General features: G+C 39.9%; 1 protein-coding gene across 1 annotated transcript in view; it reads left to right on the top strand.

The window, feature by feature from the left end:
• The window catches only part of LOC118394862 (insulin receptor-like), an 89,387-nt gene continuing 69,291 nt past the window's right edge, over positions 1 to 20,096 (top strand). The window contains exon 1 of the mRNA XM_035788466.2: positions 1 to 1,192. Coding sequence (XP_035644359.1) covers positions 1,108 to 1,192 — 85 coding nt within the window. The 5' untranslated portion in view covers positions 1 to 1,107. The remainder of the gene's footprint in view (positions 1,193 to 20,096) is intronic.

The raw sequence follows: 20,096 nt of genomic DNA, 5'->3' as shown, positions 1-20,096 counted from the left end.
CTGGCTCACTTGCAGGTTTTGTTTACTGGCGGAGGAGAGGCAGAGAAGAGGATTTAACAGTCTACCTCTCATGTGGGAGACTAAAATATAAGTTTTCGACTTTATTTTTTGCTGTTGTCGTTGTGCAATAACAATGTGGTCATTTTGAAGGGAGATATCCCTCATGTAAAATCACCGAAACGCGCTTTATTGTGAATAAATAGTGCGAACAATTTGACCAACGGTGAAGTCTGACAGTCAATGTTGTCTTGAATGGAAGCCTCGTTTAATGTCAGTATTGACCGAATCGAGTTTGCGGTTTAATGATTTATTCTCTCCATACAAGGTTCAGTTGAGTTTAAGTAAACTACCTATTAATCGCAATACTTTTTCGTTTATTATTGTGGTATTTTTTGTGAAAGACACCAGCGGTGAGCGTGAAACGCAGTGACCCGTGGATTTGGTTTAGTACGCCACGCGTGCCATGAACCCGAAGTTGTCATAAGGGAAGCTACAGAATGTGGGACTGCGACACGAGAGAAATTGCTGCACATCACTAGCTGTGGTTTTTATCCTTTCAATGCAAGGGAATAAGCCATTTCCGAAGTAGATACACGGCGCCATAGCGAGTGTTACCGAAAGCGTAATTCAATTGCGAGTTGGTATCAAATCGCACTAACTTGCGTTGTGGCCTGCTGCACAGCCAGCTAACAGTAGCTAGCAGTTAGCTAGCTACTCAGCTTGGCCTGTTCTGACTTTCGAGACTGCGGATTGAATCAAGAACAATTGAAAAGACTCATGCCAGTTATTGGCAAGTGAGACGTTAGCTTCGTTTGTCCACAATGAATCACACTGTTGCATTTGTTTGTGGCGATTTTGAATATCCACCAGATCTGTACAGATAACTAGCAGTGGCTAACCAGGTAGCTAGTGAACACGTTGGACTCTTAACTTCCCTCCGCCCATTTTTCCGGAATGCATGTTTTTATTTTTGTTTACCTCTGGGTTCTCGTGGTTTAGCTAACGAACCAATTGACAGCTACCACTTGCCAGCTAGTTTTAACCGAGTTGACACGGATTCTAACCCAGTTCACGACTGTCTTCGGTCGGATATTGATTTAAGTAAATATGTGTCAGCGGACTTTACTTGTGGTTTTTGTGACTGCTGTCTACGTATGGAATTGTCAGCCAACGAATGGAGAAAATACAGAAAGTAAGTAGCAAGTTATAATCTTTTCACCACACCTGTTTCAGATGTGTTCACTTGCATAATTGTACCTAATTTAACAGTGTCACTGTTAAATTAGGTGTCACTTTTGGAAGGCTCTGCTTTGACATCAATATCCGCTATGATGACAGCAAGGCCAGCCTTTTCGTTAGATACGCTATATTTAAACGGACAAAGGTCTATTTTATTGACTTTTTGTTTAGTAAAAAAATTACGTAACCACCTAAACTGATCAAAATGCCTTTGCAACCTGCAATTGTTAATGTCTATCCCATAAATGTGCTTGGCTATCAAATAGGTGCGTACAATGTACATCACATTGATTAGGGATATGGTGTTAGGGCTCAAAATTAGACAGTGGTTCTGGTGTTATACTTTGTATTCCATATAGTACACAGAACGCTTCATTTCATGAGGGTGTGAGACTTACAATCGCTGAGATCTTATTTTCACGTGATCAGAAAAGGTACAAAAAAAATTGTGGACAGGACAATGATAAACCCTTGTCAAAAAGGCACAAAATCACCTGTATGGATTCTTAATTTCAACAAGTTTTGTCCAATGTCTTAAGATGGAGTGATCATATTGTTCTGACATTTATGAAATGTATATGTAATATTATGACAATTAGGCTCTTAATATGCACATTAGGGAATGCATAATTACAGTAATTTGAGGCCAATTGTCATACTATTAACAAATATACATGCTTTATGCATAACTGAGTTTGTAACAAATTGAAAAAAAAAATTGAAGTGAGAATAAAAAAATATACAGATTTATGCAAATTATGCAAATTATTTTAAAAAAAACATTTTTTACCTTTTACTTAACTAGGCAAGTCAATTAAGAACAAATTCTTATTTTCAATGACGGCCTGTTCAGGGGCAGAACGACAGATTTGTACCTTGTCAGCTCGGGGGTTTGAACTTGCAACCTTCCGGTTACGAGTCCAACACTCTAACCACTAGGCTACCCTGCCACCCCATAATAATATGCTAAGTAGTCGATACAGAATAAAACAAATACAGTATGTTAAACCCATTCATTTAAAGTCAGGTGGTCCTATTGTTAACATATATATTGAGATATTATGCACTCCTGGGAGTCTACACTGAAGAGTAAGGTGGCGCCCACACACTTGAGTGCGCACACACAAACAAACACACACCAGGGGTGGTAACAGAGTAATTGGGGTGACATGATCATGAACAAAAAGTAGGGTAACTATTTACTAGTTAGTAAGTTAGGTTGTATCACAGTTGTATTCAGTAGCCCCTCTGAATAGGACTAGAGTGCACACAAACACTTCTCAGCATCCCTACACACTCATACAGCACCCCCACCAACACACACACACACAGCCTAACGCAGACTTACACTTCTCAGCACTAACACCAACACACATACGCCACACATTCACTCAGTACTAGTCATTATTACAGGATTTGTACATGTATTAGCCATCTACATTACTGTGTGATTGACTGTTGTGTTTCAAATACCAGTAAATTAGTTAACAAAATGACAGATTAAAAGAGGGTACTTAATGTCAAACCAGACACTCTGAAATCACAGCAGGTTTATCACAGGACTGGATCAAATTGGATTAAACAAATTAGCATATTTCAAATTAATGGTAAAGGAACCGGATGCACATGTACAACAGTAAGTGAGTAAACAAAGACAGAGATTAAAATAGTTAGTTTGGCCTTAAAGTTATGTCAAACCAACCACTTTCATTGCAGGTTTTTTACGACACTGATTTGAATGCGATTGGATAAACCAAATGAGTTTAAATGAATGGTAAGGATAAAGGATGGACATGGTACAAAACAACCTAGCTTCTGTTGTCCTCCCAACAAAGACGGAGATTAAAAGAAGGCAATTTACACTCACCGGCCAGTTAATTAGGTACACCCATCTAGTACCCCCTTTGCCTCCAGAACAGCCTGACTTCTTTGGGGCATATATTTTACAAGTTGGAAACATTCCACAGGGAGGTTGGTTCATGCTGACGCGATGGCATCACGCAGTTGCTGCAGATTGGACGGCAGTACGCCACCGCCACCATTCTGTACCTTTGACATCAGTCAGGATGGGTCCATGTACTCACGCTGCTTGCAGCAAATCCTGACTCTGCCATCAGCATGACTCAAAAGGAACCAGGATTCCTTGGAAAAGGCCATGTTTTTCCACTCCTTAATTGTCTAGTGTTAGTAATCGTGTGCCAACTGGAGCCGCTTCCCCTTGTTTTTAGCTGATAGGAGTGGAACCCAGAACAGTGGTCGTCTGCTGCAATAGCCTGTGTGTGACGAGGATCGTCCTATGCCCTCCCATGCCCACTCATGACTGCACCGCTGCCCAGTCATGTGAAATCCATAGATTAGGGCCTAATTTATTAATTTCAATTGACTGATTTCCTTATGAACTCAGTAAAATCTTTGAAATTGTTGCATGTTGCATTTATAATTTTTTTCATTGTAAGTTGTTACGTCTTACATGTCTAAGCAGGAATGCATGATTCAAAATATTTTGATATGCAACCTAATCCAGTTATTGTCAATTTTTAAAAATATTTTACCGTCAAATAGGGCTTCAGAATGTTTTGTTAAATGGAGATTAATTTGCCTTCATCTTTATGTACATTAACATTATATATTTGCTTAATTAATTCAATTGGTGCTAATTCACCGCCTGAGGAAGTAGAAACTCAACACATTAGCTAGATCACGAACTGTAAATATAACACCTACTGCTAGTAGCCATGTAAGTGCAATGAGGCTAGTTCCCTTGCGATGGCCGATGCTCAATTTCACACCCTCTGTATTTCAAAGACATACCGGGTGTCTTGATTGTAGAAGAGTGCTTTGAGCACAGTAATGATAGTTGAAAAATAACAACTGTACATTTACATTTAAGTCATTTAGCAGACGCTCTTATCCAGAGCGACTTACAAATTGGTGCATTCAAACTGTACCTACAGTAGAAGGCTGAGACACTCCTCTCTTTTTAATATGTACAACAAGTTGCTTCCAAAGTTGTATTATTTTCCCTGCCATTGCACTTTGAAATGTTCTACGATCATGAGTAGGAGAGTGAGTGAGAGGCTCGTTCATTACAGCAGCCTACCCCAGTGAAACAAGCAGGCACACTGTCAGGGCAGACACTTATTACAGGAATCATGAGGAAAATGCACTTTACTGTTGAACACATTTATCTGCACAAAAATAGGACGTTTTGATTGAGGTGGAATGGGCAGCTCGCACCAGTGCAAGCAATTAAAAATGAAACTCGCACAGCCAAGTTTAAAAGGTCGCAAAATATGACTAAATTGTCACACTCTGGATTCCTGCGTATGGTTTCTATTCACCCCGTCTGCACCTGGTGACCCACTCATGATTTTTTAACTATTTGAAAAGCTGGTAAGAGTCAATGTAGTATAATTCTTGACTCTTTGTGATGAAATAGGCCTATACCTACTCTTGCACCAACACTATGCACCATTAATGTATTTAGGCATGGGAGTTAACTCTCTTAAACAGCCTTTGTCTAGCAGCATTGCAACAAATCAAACGCTCAATTAACACCTCTGTACTTGTTTTGGATGTTAAATGCTGTCGAGTTTGGTTTCAGCTTATGTGACTGGATGAGAGAACGAGTTGGACTGAGAGTTGGAAAAAACCTAATAGTAATGTGAAGCCACCCTTTTCATTAAACTGAAAGGGGGGGTGTTGAGATTGGGTAATGGCATCAGACCAGTTTATGAGATTCTGTTGCGGGACTGACAATTCATAAACAATTTGTGTATTGCCTGGCTACTGGCTCTGGTTGGCCCCCTTCTCGCACCTCTCCGACTTGACAGTGAACCAGTGAGTGAGTGAGAGAAACTTGAGTCTCACTGAAAGTGTTTCATAACATTGACTGACAGTAACTGACCAACGCTTTTGCTGAACCAAGCCCGTGTCTGTATGTGACCTATGTTGTGAAGGAATTGTAGATGTTTATTGACCCAATACTTAAATCAAAATGGACAATTCTGGCTTGGACAAGCTTAATTAATTAGCTTGTCAAAATGGCTAAATTAAACTAAAATCCTTGGTGGGTTTTATATTTACATTTTTACATTTACATCAGCCCATTTTACATACTGAAGGTTTGAGTATAGGCATAGATTAAGAATTGTCCTATCTGTTCTATTCTGTTGTCAGATCTGTATGCACAGGACTCGCCCTCCTTCCACATGGTAGAATGTCTTACGTTCTATTTCTGCCTGCAATGTTTGTTCATCATTACACTCTATTGTGCTACCATCCATCATACGGTAGGTCACCTCGGGTACCAAGATACAGTAGTTAACCACAGGTCTCCAATGTAAAGTAGTAGTTCACCTCAGGTACCACCGTCCAGTAGTTCACCTCAGGTACCACCGTCCAGTAGTTCATCTCAGGTTACCAATGAAATCATCTGAAGTGGTCAGGTTGTCAAACCAGACAATATCAATCTATCTTAGAAGTGTGCCTGAGGCTGGTCGAGCGGGTAATGTACACGTCACCCTTCAGCATGGGCACGTGTCCCGGCCCTACTACTACTCTGCGTCTACCTCCCTATCAGTGTCTCCCTGCTCATTTCCACTTAGCAGAATACATGTATTTTTGATATCTCCAAAGTGGCCAGGTTGTCAAACTAGACATTATCAATCTATTCCTGAACCAGACAGTATCTACAGTGCATTCAGAAACTATTCAGACCCCTTGACTTTTTCAACATACTGTTACGTTACAGCCTTATTATAAAGTGTATTGAGTACACATTTTTATTTAATCTACACACATTACCCCATACTGACAAAGCGAAAACTGGTTTTTAGAAATTTTTGCAAATGTATTAAAATTAAAAAACACCTTTTTATTTATATACAGTACCAGTCAAAAGTTTGGACACCTACTCATTCCAGGGTTTTTCTTTATTTTTTAAACTATTTTCTACATTGTAGAATAATAGTGAAGACAGACAGAATCATGTAGAAACCAAAAAAGTGTTAAACAAATTCAAATATAATTGAGATTCTTTTAAGTAGCCACCCTTTGCCTTGACGACAGCTTTGCACACTTCGCATTTTCTCAACCAGCTTCATGACAGTCTTGAAGGACTTCCCACATATGCTGAGCACTTGTTGGCTGCTTTTCCTTCACTCTGCAGTCCAACTCATCCAACTCAAAACAAATGATAGTCCCACTAAGCACAAACCAGATGGGAAGGTATATCGCTGCAGAATGCTGTGGTAGCCATGCTGGTTAAGTCTGCCTTGAATTCTAAATAAATCACAGATGGTGTCACCAGCAAAGCACCATCACACCAACTACACATGCAGAGTTCATCCACTCACCGACTCTGCGTCTCACAAGACACGGCGGTTGGAACCAATAAATCTCAAATTTTGACTCGTCAGTGCAAAATCTGTTCTTTGGTCTGGTGTAATGTTCATTGCTCGTGTTTCTTGACGCAAGCAAGTCTATTATTATTATTGGTGTCCTTTAGTAGTGGTTTCTTTGCAGCAATTCGACCATGAAGGCCTGAACAGGTCTCATCTGAACAGTTGACGTTGAGATGTCTAACTTGAACTCTGAAGAATTTAGGCTGCAATCTGAGGTGCAGTTAACTCTAATGAACTTATCCTCTGCAGCAGAGGTAATTCTGGGTCTTCCTTTCCTGTAGCGAGCGGTCCTCCTGAGAGCCAGTTTCATCAAAGCGTCTGATGGTTTTAGCGACTGCAGTTTAATAAACTTTTTCCAGATTGACTGACCTTCATGTCTTTAAGTAATAGACTGTCATTTCTCTTTGCAGATTTGAGCTGTTCTTGCCATAATATGAACTTGGTCTTTTACAAAATAGGGCTGTTTTCTGGTTACTATTTGATTCCACATGTATTATTTCTTAGTTTTGCTGTCTTCACTATTATTGTACAATGTAGAAAATAATACATTAAGCAAAACCCTTGACTGAGTAGGTGTCCTAACCTTTCTCTGGTACTGTATGTAAATTAAATGTAATATTTCAGTTATTCATTTTTTTAATACAATTCTAAACCTGTTTTTTGCTTTGTTTTTATGGTGTATTGTGTGCAGATTGAGGGAATGCTCTAACCACCAGGCAGGTAGCCTAGTGGTTAGAGCGTTGGGCCAGTAACAGAAAGGTTGCGAGATCGAATACCCAAGCTGACAAGGTAAAAATATGTTGCTCTGTCCCTGAACAAGGCAGTTAACCCACTGTTCCTAGGCTGTCATTGTAGATAAGAATTTGTTCTTAACTGACTTGCCTAGTTAAACAAAGATAATCCATTTTAGAATAAGGATGTAACATGACAGATGTGGAGAAAAGTCCAGGGTTCTGAATTTCTGCCGAATGGACTGTACATGTATCTATCCTTGAAGTGCTCAGGAGAGGGAATAGTCTAACCAGAAACCGTATCAATCCATCTCACTCAAGAAGCTCAATTTCCACGCCTCATTTTAAAGACAGACATCCTTTAGTCATAAGTGTCACCCAGTGTGTAACTCTACTACTAGAACTAACTCTTGTTAAATGTCACTCTCGTCAAATGAGATCCGGTTGGTCTGTAATTGTGTAACATAACAAGCTATTGTCTGCATCCCAGATGATACCCCGTTCCCTATGTATACTGAACACGAATATAAATGCAACATGTAAAGAGTTGGTCCCATGTTTCATGTGATAAAATAAAAGATCCCAGAAATATTGCATACACACAAAAAGCTTTTTTTTCTCTTCTCAAATGTTGTGCATAAATTTGTTTACATCCCTGTGAGCATTTCCCTTTGGCCATGATAATCCACCTGACAGGTGTGGCATATCAAGAAGCTGATTAAACAGCATGATCATTACACCGGTGCACCTTGTGCTGGGGACAAAAAAAGGCCACTCTAAAATGTGCAATTTTATTACACAACACAATGCCACAGATGTCTCAAGTTTGTGCAATTGGCATGCTGACTGCAGAGCTGTTGCCAGAGAATTTAATGTTAATTTCTCTACCATAAGATTCCTCTTTGTAAAATTATTTATTTTCAACTCGCAATCTGTGGATTCGATTAGAAAGATTGAAATTGTACGTTAAACGTCACAGCATAGTTGAAAGATATGTGTTGCGTAGAAACTCGAAGAGGGTGGCCAGCAGAGATGGGCTGAGGGAGGCTGAGGATTGGGATGTGGAATTGGAATTGGAGACAAGTGGGAGTGGAGTTGCTGTGTGGGAGATAAAAGTAAAAAATAAACTCAAGTTGAAACATAAAAAGTACATTTGAATGACACTGTGGCAGTGTTTTTACAACTAATGCCGATTTGCCTGAGGCTGATGCCGTGCAGGTGTTTGTACACATGCATGTACACACATTCATTCAAATAAACACATACAAGAACACACGCATACATGTAATAGTGCCAGACATGCACACAAACATATAGTTTGCTTTGCTGTTTATGATTTTAGTTGTCCTTGATATCCATATCCATGTGCTTCTACACCTGCATTGCTTGCTGTTTGGGGTTTTAGGCTGGGTTTCTGTACAGCACTTTGAGATATCAGCGGATGTACGAAGGGCTATATAAATAGTATAGTGTACTACTTTTGACCAGCGCCCATCAAAAATAGTGTACTATATTGGGAATAGGGTGCCATTTGAGACACTCCTGTAAGAAAACCATGAGTGTGTGTGTGGTTGACACACAGGAATTGTTTGTCTTTATTGTTCTCTTGAACAATACTCCTTTAATTCTGGGTGACATGTTCAACTCTGTCAAGCTTGTGAAACACCTCATTTTCAAGCAACTCAAGCACCTGGATCTGTGTGTATCAAGCAACTGAGTAAGAATGCTGATCTAGGATCAGTTCCCCTGTCTATAATCTTACTCATTATGGATCTAAAAGGCAAACCTGAACCTACATCAACACTCCTACTCCGAGATGCTTGATACATATGGCCCTTGATCTGACAATATGCTTTCTTTCTGAGGTGCGTACTCAGTATGTGCCCTTGACATGGAGGCCTAACTGACCTTGATCAAGGAAATGTCCTTCTTATACTGCAGGTAATAATTACCTCAGTGTCAACAATGGCCCTCAACAATGCCCATTCATATCACATGATACCGTAACACAGGTAGGGATCCATTGTAGTGTTGCATGGTATACCGGTACCAAAACGCTGCCAACATTTTAGAATACGATTTCATCTGATACTACTGAATTTTTTTGACCCTAAAATTCTAAATGTTTATAAAGTCAGTTTTGTTAATAAATTCAGTCAACACAAAAAAAGCCACAGTAACTCTCCTGTATGCGCCCATTCACTAATGTCCATTTCACTTTCATGTGTATATCACATGTAGCAGCTGTAATCAGCCAGCCACATACCCTACCAGCAATCACTCACAGGTTCTCTCCGTCCTCTCTTCCTGCGCATCTATTACATTTGGTTTTAAAATATAATTTAGCCATGATGTCAAGCAGGGATGCAGACCCTCTTCTGCTACATGTACATTTGATAGATTGGAGCAGTGGGCAGAGCGAGCAAAGTTGAAACATTGCATCATTTCATCACCTGGTATAACCAAGAGCATATGCCTATCTGAGTAGGCTTTGCAAGTTCGCTGTCACACAGCCTCTGAGTGTCAGAGAGAGAAAATAGAGCACAGTACTTTACAGCAATGAAAACGGCTCGTCTCTAGGGCACACCATTAATAAGAGATGACTCGTATTACCAGAGCGACTTTTTACAAATTCACATTAATTTGATATACTTTTACAAACAGCTGTTTTAAACTGTTCCTGAGTGGCTAATTATTGATTTGATAAGAAACAACCTTGTTCAGTCATGTTACCTAACTAGCTAACAACCAGTTAAAGGAAAGATTCATCCATTAAGAATGTTCTCTCTGAGCGATGTTCTATCGATTCCTGTGGTCATTTCATGTATGTTTAAGCTATTGCCTGTCAAGCATGCAGAAATACAGCCGGTATGACGAGTTTTGCATCGATACACATGAAAACATGAAATGACCCCAGGAGTCGATAGAATATCGCTCAGAGATGCAAAAAACTATATATAACATTCAAAATGGTTGTTTTACGTTGTGTTATGTAAAAGTTAGTGCAGCTGGTGAGTTTGAGGAATGACTGAAGTACAGTGCATTCGGAAAGTATTCAGACCCCTTGACTTATCCACATTTTGTTACATTACAGCATTATTCTGGGGCGGCAGGTGGTTAGAGCGTTGGGCCATTGAGCATTAACCGAAAGGTTGCTAGATCAAATCCCTGAGCTGACAAGGCAGTTAACCCACTGTTCCTAGGCTTTCATTGTAAATAAGTGTTCTTAACTGACTTGCCAAGTTAAATAAAGCTTTACATTTTTTAAATTTAAATTGTTTTCCTCATGTGTCAAATACAATTTGATTTAATTTGAAGGGAACAAAGCAAAAATGCAGTGGAACTGGCTTTGAGGTCCAGAGTTGGGTTTGAAGGTCCTAGAGGCACAGTTCCTAAAAGCTTAAGCAATTATTAATCAATTGCCATCTAGTACCTTTAATACATTATAGAGATTTTTTAGAACATCATAGGCATAGTTATCTCAGACTATGGTTAATACCGCTAATCCTTGTTAAGAGCCCGCTAGTAATTATTTAAAGTGCCTTTACTGTTCTGTTGTCTGAAACCTGAAATCTGTCAATTATTGGTAGCGTACTGGTTAGAGCGTTGGGCCAGTAACTGAAAGGTTGCTAGATTGAATCCCCAAGCCACTGTTCCCCAGGTGCCAAAGACATGGATGTCGATTTAAGGCAGCCCCCCGCACCTCTGATTCAGAGGGGTTGGGTTAAATGCGGAAGACACATTTCAGTTGACGGCATTCTTGGTATGGATTACATCACGCGCCGCTGCAGCCAATTGTCTGGTCCGCTGGTGCCTCCCTGATCTTAGCTCCAGCAGCATATGTTGGAAAACAATAAACCAACGATCCACCTAGTAAAATCTTGAAAAAGGAAGTGTTGCAATAGCTGCTGGGTGTTTGTGTTCTTCCTGAGGCCACACTAGTGTAGGAGGGAGAGGCGTGTGAGGCCCAGGGAGAGGTTTATGTCCCAAATGGCACACCATTCGTATGTAGTAGATTACTTTGACCTGTAGTGTAGGAGTGAGAGTAGAGGGAGAGACGCACTCACACACATCTGGACAGTGCCCTTGCTTGCCCCTTCCGCCTGTTGCCCTTGTCTGAAAAAGTAGACATCAAATTAACTGTGGTCAACCTACCGTTTCATTTTCACTTAACCTTTATTTATACAGGTTAGTCTAATTGAGATGTAAGTTTATTTTAATTTTTTTACAGTGAGACCTGTACAGTGTTTATGGAACCAGGCATGCAGCCAGTGTGGCTGTGGATGAAAACAAAATTCACCAGCCACTCAGACTATGTACTATATGTAGCTTCATACCAGCCACATTTTCAGTGCAGGTTTATTTAGCCCATCCATGTAGATACTATCTCAATGCATTCATAGTAGCTGTAGGCAAGTATCTACATGCACTACATAAGAGTGCTGATGTTGGAGTTTTCTCCTTGAGTAGGTGAGTGTTTGAAGTGAATCAGAAGCTCCATAGCTGCCCTTATGTAGTTGGCTTGCGGTTTCTTTTACAACTGTACAGCTGCAACTCCCCAGCATATTTTTGGGTTTTCATGTTCTGAAATGTTATTATTATATTCTGTAATATTATTTATATTCTGCAAAACCTTATCAGACAGTTTCATAATGTCTCTCAACTTCACCTTATAAATAGCTTTTTCTTTCTAATCATAGACAATGGAACCTCAATTAACTTTAAGGATTCTAGAATTGTAGTCTAGGTTCTAGAATGAATGACCTGTATCTCCAGACAGCAGATTGTAATGGACAGTGTTTTTTTCTATTAGTTTTGCTAAAGTAAGTTTTATGCTATTTCAACAGATCAGTTTGCTCCAGCACCTACAGAGTTAACCTCTCACAGTCTACAGTAGATGACTGTTTAGGAATAGATGATTATGTGTTAGTTTCTAGTTAGTTTCTACGAAGATATTATTTCATTACTTATTATTGCTGTGTTATATGATCCATTGCTGGCAATTCAGTGGTTTCCTCCAGCACCTACAGAGTTAACCTCCCAGCATGACTGTCCTATGACTCAATCCTGACCTTTGATTTTAACTCTCTGCCTGTTGTTAGTTGATCACTCCTGTTATTTCTTCATGCACAGGAGAGGTGGTACAAACAACAATTAAAGCCAATTAAGTTTGAATTCCTTTGCATGGGGATTCTGCTGTTTTGAGGAATAGAAATACATCATAGTTAACCCCCCTCTCCAACTCTCCTAATGGCTGTTAGACTCTGTCAGTGGTGGTGTGAGATATTATTGATCAGTGAATCTTCAGTCGTGATCCTTTTATAGATTATACAGTACCTCCGAGGTACAGACTTATCTCTGTGTCTGTGTGAGTTAGTCCAGCAGCCCCTGTCTGCCTGCCTGCCTGTCTGTGTGTGTGGCTGGTTTCCATGGTAACTCCATCGGTTTGCGTGATGTTCCCAAAACATCTCTTTTCTTTCCCCCCCAAGTTGATAGGAAGGACTCTTAACAGCTAGGTTGCTCCCCAAATGGCACCATATTACCTATGGGCCCTGGTCAAAAGTAGTGCACTATATAGGGAATAAGGTGCCATTTGAGCTCAGGCAGCCCTATACCTGTGGTGTTATGGATGGAATAGGATACCCCTCGACTGTTCTTGAACTCTCTTACATCTGTGACGGTTGTCCCTGTTCCCCCGGTTTGTGTTCTACACCGTTATGACATCGGAGGTATTATTTGTTTGCATCAATGTTCAGTCATAGTAAAAACTCAATGTTAGTCATCATAGAATCTGGTACAGGTGAATCATGATTTGTCTCTGGAGAGTAACCAGCATTCTACAGATGGGCATAAAGTTATATGATGAAAGCCTAACCACCACACTCAGCCACTGCTGTGTGGTAGGGTTGAACATTTTCCTCGTATTTTACAAATGTTCCATCCCGAGAATAAATCACTTTGCGATATACCTAAACCAACTATGTTTTTAGTGCCATTTAAATTGGACAATTAATAATGAGGCAAATAACAGTACTTTGGCTGTTTTTAGTTTTAATCCGTTTTTTTGTGAAACGCACCAAACAAGCTGTCGACCTAACCCTCAATGGATACAGCGAGCAGCGATATCATACACGAGATGTCCTGCTTCATCTCTGGCCCTTTGCTTCAAGTCTACACTGCAATGGAGTACCACCATCATGACAATCAACGTGTCCCCAAGGATAGGCTTCAAAACCATGGAAGGGTGGCAGCAGAGGAGGAATTTGGATTCGGATGAAAAAAACGCCCTTCAGAACACCTCTTCCATCTATTATGCATAGCAATGTAGAAAGCATAAGGAATAAGACTGATGAGTTACGGGCTTGTACCCAATACATCTGAGTACTGACAATCCTGCTTGATCTGTCTGAGACCTGGTTTGGCTCCACAATCGTTAGAACGGACCGAAGCATCAACTCTGGTGAGAGAAATGGTGTTGGAGAGTGTGCATTCGTCAATGAGAAATATTGCAATCCTGCCCATATTACAACTGAGCGCAAAATCCAGATGAAAAGTCAGAGTTCCATTAGTTTGTAGAAACATGTCAAACGATGTTTACAATCAATCCTTAGGGTATTTTTATAATAAATCTTCAATAATATTCCAACCGGACAATAGTGTATTCATTACAGAGGAAAAAGAAGGAACGGCGCGCCCGCGTGACCGCGCAGTAAACTGATTGGCCTCAGCCTAGTCCAATTGTTGAAACAGCTCTTATTTGACACCCTTCCACAATAGAAGCCTCAAACAATTTTCTAAAGACTGTTGACATGTGCTGGAAGCCTTGGGAAGTGCAATCTGGTCCCATAGACACAGCATATTGGATAGGCAATCACTTAAATGAAACTACAAACCTCAGATTTCCCACTTCCTGGTTGGATTTGTCTCAGATTTTCGCCTGCCATTTTGAGTTATGTTATACTCACAGACATCATTCAAACAGTTTTAGAAACTTCAGAGGGTTTTCTATCCAATACTACTAATAATATGCATATATTAGCATCTGGGACAGAGTAGCAGGCAGTTACTCTGGGCACCTTATTCATCCAAGCTACTCAATACTGCCCCCTCTCACCAAGAAGTTAACAATTGTATTGATATTTACAGATGACATACAAGTTTCTTATTAAGGAACATGAAAGTTCACATGTTCAGTCAGGAAGGTATTTCTGCCACAAAAACACATTTTGATTATTATAATTATTTTTTTTAACGTTCAAACGGCTCTCCTGTGAAGTCGTGACTTGCGACTTAGTTTCCTGAATTAGGTCATATATTTTCAAGCGTGGTGGCTGCATTATTTTGTGGGTATGCTTGTAATCATTGAACTGGGGAGTTTTCAGAATAAAAAATTAACGGAATGGAGCTAAGCACCGGCAAAAAATTTAAGGAAAACCTGTTTCCATTTGCTTTCGACCAGACACTGGGAGATGAATTCACCTTTCAGCAGGAGCTCTAACCTAAAACACAAATCTAAACTGGAGTTGCTTACCCAGAAGATGGTGAATGTTCCTAAGTGACTGAGTTAAAGTTTTGTCTTAAATCTGGTTGTCTAGCAATGGTTTTCTGGAAATTATCAACAATTTGAGAGAGCTTGAAGAGTTTTGAAAATAATAATGGGCAAATGTTGCACAATCAGGGTGTAGAAAGCTCTTCAGCCATGTTCACATTGGCAGTTTGAAGTGATTCAAATCCTATTGATTCACATATCCGATTCGAATCTGTTATTTTTCCTGCAGTCTGAACATCCAAAAACCACATTGAATCGGATATTATTCGAGCCACATTTCAAACCACCTTCGTAGGTGGTTTGAAGTCGGATACAAATCTGATTCCTGACCATGACTTGTCTGAACGGTTAAATCTGATTCCTGACCATGACTTGTCTGAACGGTTAAATCTGATTCCTGACCATGACTTGTCTGAACGGTTAAATCTGATTCTTGACCATGACTTGTCTGAACGGTTAAATCTGATTCCTGACCATGACTTGTCTGAACGGTTAAATCTGATTCTTGACCATGACTTGTCTGAACGGTTAAATCTGATTCCTGACCATGACTTGTCTGAACGGTTAAATCTGATTCCTGACCATGACTTGTCTGAACGGTTAAATCTGATTCCTGACCATGACTTGTCTGAACGGTTAAATCTGATTCCTGACCATGACTTGTCTGAATGGTTAAATCTGATTCCTGACCATGACTTGTCTGAACGGTTAAATCTGATTTATTTGAATGTCTTTTTATCATTTGATTTTGAACATTCAAAGCAACTGGGAAACATCCATGGCAGGCATTGTCACCTTAGCTTGCTACGTAACTTCTGAGGGATAGGAAGCACGAGCACCACCACCAATCAGCCTACACCACTGCACACAGACCTGTCGTTACTGTGACAACTGCTTTAGCCTTGTTTGCAAATGACTGCTACCTGAACAAACACACACATCCTATTTGGTCACATGCAACTTGCTATTTGGACAGTCCGTAGTCCAAAACAGATTTGAAAAACAAAACTCTATGAGCATTAAGGCCTGCAGTGCCAAGCAGCATTGTAAGGCTGCGTTGAGACACTGACTTATCAATGACCCAAGCCCAGCTCAGTTAATCCCTACCATGCTGAGTTGTCATAATGCTTCATTCAGCAAATGTACAGTATACCAGGGGTGTTGGTAGACACAATGTAAGTAACCTAATGTATGGCTCTCTAACTGCCCTGAATGCCTCTGTTGATCCTACAGCTATCGCATCCAGTAATCATGTGCCTATGAACCAGATTTATACTGTTAGCACTGAGGCGGTGTGCCCTAGTAGGAATTCTACTGTGTTCCCCTCACCCTGCATTAACATAAATAACATGAGCATATCTACTTATGCTATGCTTCCCAGTAAAGCAATGAAAAAAAGTAAGCATCCCAGAAGAAAAGTGCTCAAATTAGCCCACAGTAACATATCTAGCTGAAGAAACAAGGTTAATGAAATCAATAATTTGCTAGTAACAGATGACATTCATATTCTGACAGTCTCTGAAACTCTCTTAGATAATACCTTTGATACAGTTGTAGCAATACAAGGTCATAACATCTACAGCAAATACAGAAATGCCAATGTTAGAGGTTTTGCTGTTTTATATTCCGAACCACATTCCTGTAAATCTCAAAAGAGGAGGATTACTGTTGAAGTAATATGCTCCAGGTTCATCTGCCTCACCTAAAGCCTATTCTTGTGGGAAACTGCTATCGACCATCAAGTGCTAACAGTCAGTATCTGGATAACGTGTGAAATACTTGATAATGTATTTGATAGCAACAGAGGTATATTTTCTGGGTGATTTTAAATATTGACTGGCTTTTCATCAAGCTGCCCACTCAAGAAAAAGCTTCAAACTAACCAGTGCCTGAAACCTGGTTCAGGTTGTCAGTCAACCTACCAGGGTAGTTACAAACAGCACAGGAATGAGATCATCAACGTGTATTGATCACATCTTTACTAATGCTGCAGAAATTTGCTTGAAAGTAGTCACCAGATCCATCTGATGTAGTGATCACAATATAGTAGCCATATCTAGAAAAAACAAAGTTCCAAAGGCTGGGCCTAATATGGTGTATAGGTCATACAATATGTATTGTAGTGATTCCTATGTTGTTGATGTAAAGAATATTTGTTGGTCCGTGGTGTGTAATGAGGGGAGCAAACAGACCGATGCACTTGACACATTATTGACATTTCTTATTCCAGTTACTAATAAGCACGCACCCATTTAAGAAAATGGCTGTAAAAACTGTTAAATCTCCATGGATTGATGAGGAATTTAAAAAATGGTATGGTTGAGAGGGATGAGGCAAAAGGAAAGGCAAATAAGTCTGTCTGCACAACCGATTGGCAAACCTATTGCAAATTGAGAAATCATATGACTAAAATTAAGAAAAAGAAGAAACTACACTGAAACAAAGATGCATGACAATAAGAATGTTAGTAAAAAAGCTTTGGACCACCTTAAATGACATTTTGGGACAAAAGGCAAACTCCGCTCCATCGTTCACCAACTGATATTGCCAACTACTTTAATGCTTTTTTTCATTGGTAAGATTAGCAAATTTAGTCATGACATGCCAGCAACAAACTGACACTACACATCCAAGTATATCTGACCAAATTATGAAAGACAACCATTGTAATTTTGAAATCCGTAAAGTGAGTGTGGAAGAAGTGAAAAAATTGTTGTCCATCAACAATGACAAGCCACCGCAGTCTGACAATTTGTATGGAAAATGACTGAGGATAATAGCGGACGATATTTCCAATCCTATCTCCCATATTTTCAATTTAAGCATATAAGAAAGTGTCTGCCCTCAGGCTTGGAGGGAAGTAAAAGGCATTTCGCTACCTAAGAATAGTAAAGCCCCTTTTACTGGCTCAAAAAGCCGACCAATCAACTTGTTACCAACCCTTAGTAAACTTTTGGGGAAAAATTGTGTTTGACCAGATACAGGCTATTTTACAGTAAACAAATTGACAACAGACTTTCAGCATGGTTATAGGGACGGACTTTCAACAAGCATAGCACTTACACAAATTGAGAGAAATTGACGATAAAAAGATTGGGGGCTGTTTTATTATATTTCAGTGTGGCTTTTGACATTATCGATCATAGTCTGCTGCTCAAATCCATTTTAAACCCACTTTGTAACACAACAAAATGTGGAAAAAGTCCAGGGGTGTGAATACTTTCTGAAGGCACTGTATATAGTGCACTACTTTTGACCGGCGCTCAGGTTGTACTGTTCCAGTTATCAACACTAGTCACTATCACCACAGTGGACTGTATTAGATTCTCAGTTAGGAATGCCAGGCTCTGGCTGAATGAGATGTCCATCCCAAATGGCATCCTATTCCCTATGTAGTGTACTAGGTTGGGAATAGGGTTCCACTTGGGACACGACCAGCCTGGTCAAACGCATTCAACTATATAGGGTGCATGGGCCCTGGTCAAAGGTAGTGCACTGTAAAGGGAATAGGCTGCCATTTGCACAGTGTGTCCACACTCCACAGCACACTTCTGGGAGCTGTTTGTTCTCTGGTTTCCTGGCTGCTCCTTTGGGTCATGTACTCTCCCTCCCTGTGTATGTATCTCTATCTGTTTGGGTCATCTTACTGCTTCAATCCTTCTGCCTCGCTCTTTCTCTCTCTCTCCCTGTCTCTCTATCCATCTCTCCCTGTCTCTATCTCATACTCTCTCTGAGAGGGGCTCTCATGATGGGTGATGATTTGGGGTGTTTGTGATGGATATCTTAATTAACCCGTGATGTCCAACACCAGGGCCCATTATAGTTGTTAGTAAGACTTGTTCTTATACCTCTACATATATCTGTGTAGTAACAATGCAATTACTGTAGTAATAACATTCTAATAACATGTTATTAGTCTTTAGTCATTGCTTAATGGAAGGATTTTTCCTTATTCCAGTTGTGTAATAACAAAACCCCTTTAATGCATTTACTAATTTAGGCTACTCTGTAACAATGGCATAGTAAAGTTGTTCTTACTATAGTAATCACAGTGTTAATACTCGGGTGTAGTCAGAGCAGTAACGGTGATCATGACAGATCATGACAGATCAACATGATCCAGAAACGTCTTGTTTGGAAATAAGTGTTGCAATGACAGGTTTCAGAGTATGTACCGTATGTTTCAATGTTTTCCCACACAGACTGTCTCTTTCTTTCACTCGCAATTCAATGAGGCTGTCATTGTAAATAAGAATCTGTTCTTAACTGACTTGCCTAGTTAAATAAAGGTTACATTTTAAATAAAAATGTATATTCAATGGGCTTTATTGGCATGGAAAACATACACTGAGTGTACAAAATATCAAGAGCTCTTTCCATGACGTAGACTGACCAGGTGAAAGGATATGATCCTTATTGATGTCACTGGTTAAATCCATTTCACTCAGTGTAGATGAAGGGGAGGAGATCGGTTGAAGAAGGATTTTGAAGCCTTTAGACAATTGAGACGTGGATTGTTTCAATTGGGGGGCTGCAACTCAATATTAGGAAGGTGTTCTTAATGTTAGTTTTGACTACTTTAATAGTGTTAATAAAATTAGCATACCCCCTGAGTCTCTTCCCTGTTTCAAACCTGGTAGTTTGGCTGATGGGACTACCAGCTCTCTGTAACCTAGAGAGCAAAATTTACACTGAAGAAAAAATATAAATTCAATTTCAAAGATTTTACTGAGTTAGTTCATATAAGGAAGTCAGTCAATTGAAATACATAAATCAGGCCTTAACATGACTGGGACTAAAGTTATGCGTCTGTTGGTCACAGATACCCTAAAATAAAAAAAGGTAGGGGCGTGGATCACAACCTGTCAGTGTCTGGTGTGACCACCATTTGCCTCACGCAGCGCAACACATCTCCTTTGCATAGAGTTGATTAGGCTTTCAATTGTGGGCTGTGGAATGTTGTACCACTACTCTTCAATTACACTGCAAAGTTGTTGGAGATTGGTGGGAACTGGAACACGCTGTTGTACACATCGATCCAGAGCATCCCCAACATGCTCAATGGGTGAAATATCTGGTGAGTATGCAGGCTAGAGAAAAACTGGGACATTTTCAGCTTCCAGGAATTGTGTACAGATCCTTGCGACATGGGACCGTGCATTATCATGCTAA

This window comes from Oncorhynchus keta, chromosome 15 (genome assembly GCF_023373465.1).
Source record: "Oncorhynchus keta strain PuntledgeMale-10-30-2019 chromosome 15, Oket_V2, whole genome shotgun sequence".
NCBI lineage: Eukaryota > Metazoa > Chordata > Actinopteri > Salmoniformes > Salmonidae > Oncorhynchus > Oncorhynchus keta.
Note: the sequence above shows the minus strand (reverse complement) of the source record. Positions and strands in the feature narration are given on the sequence as shown.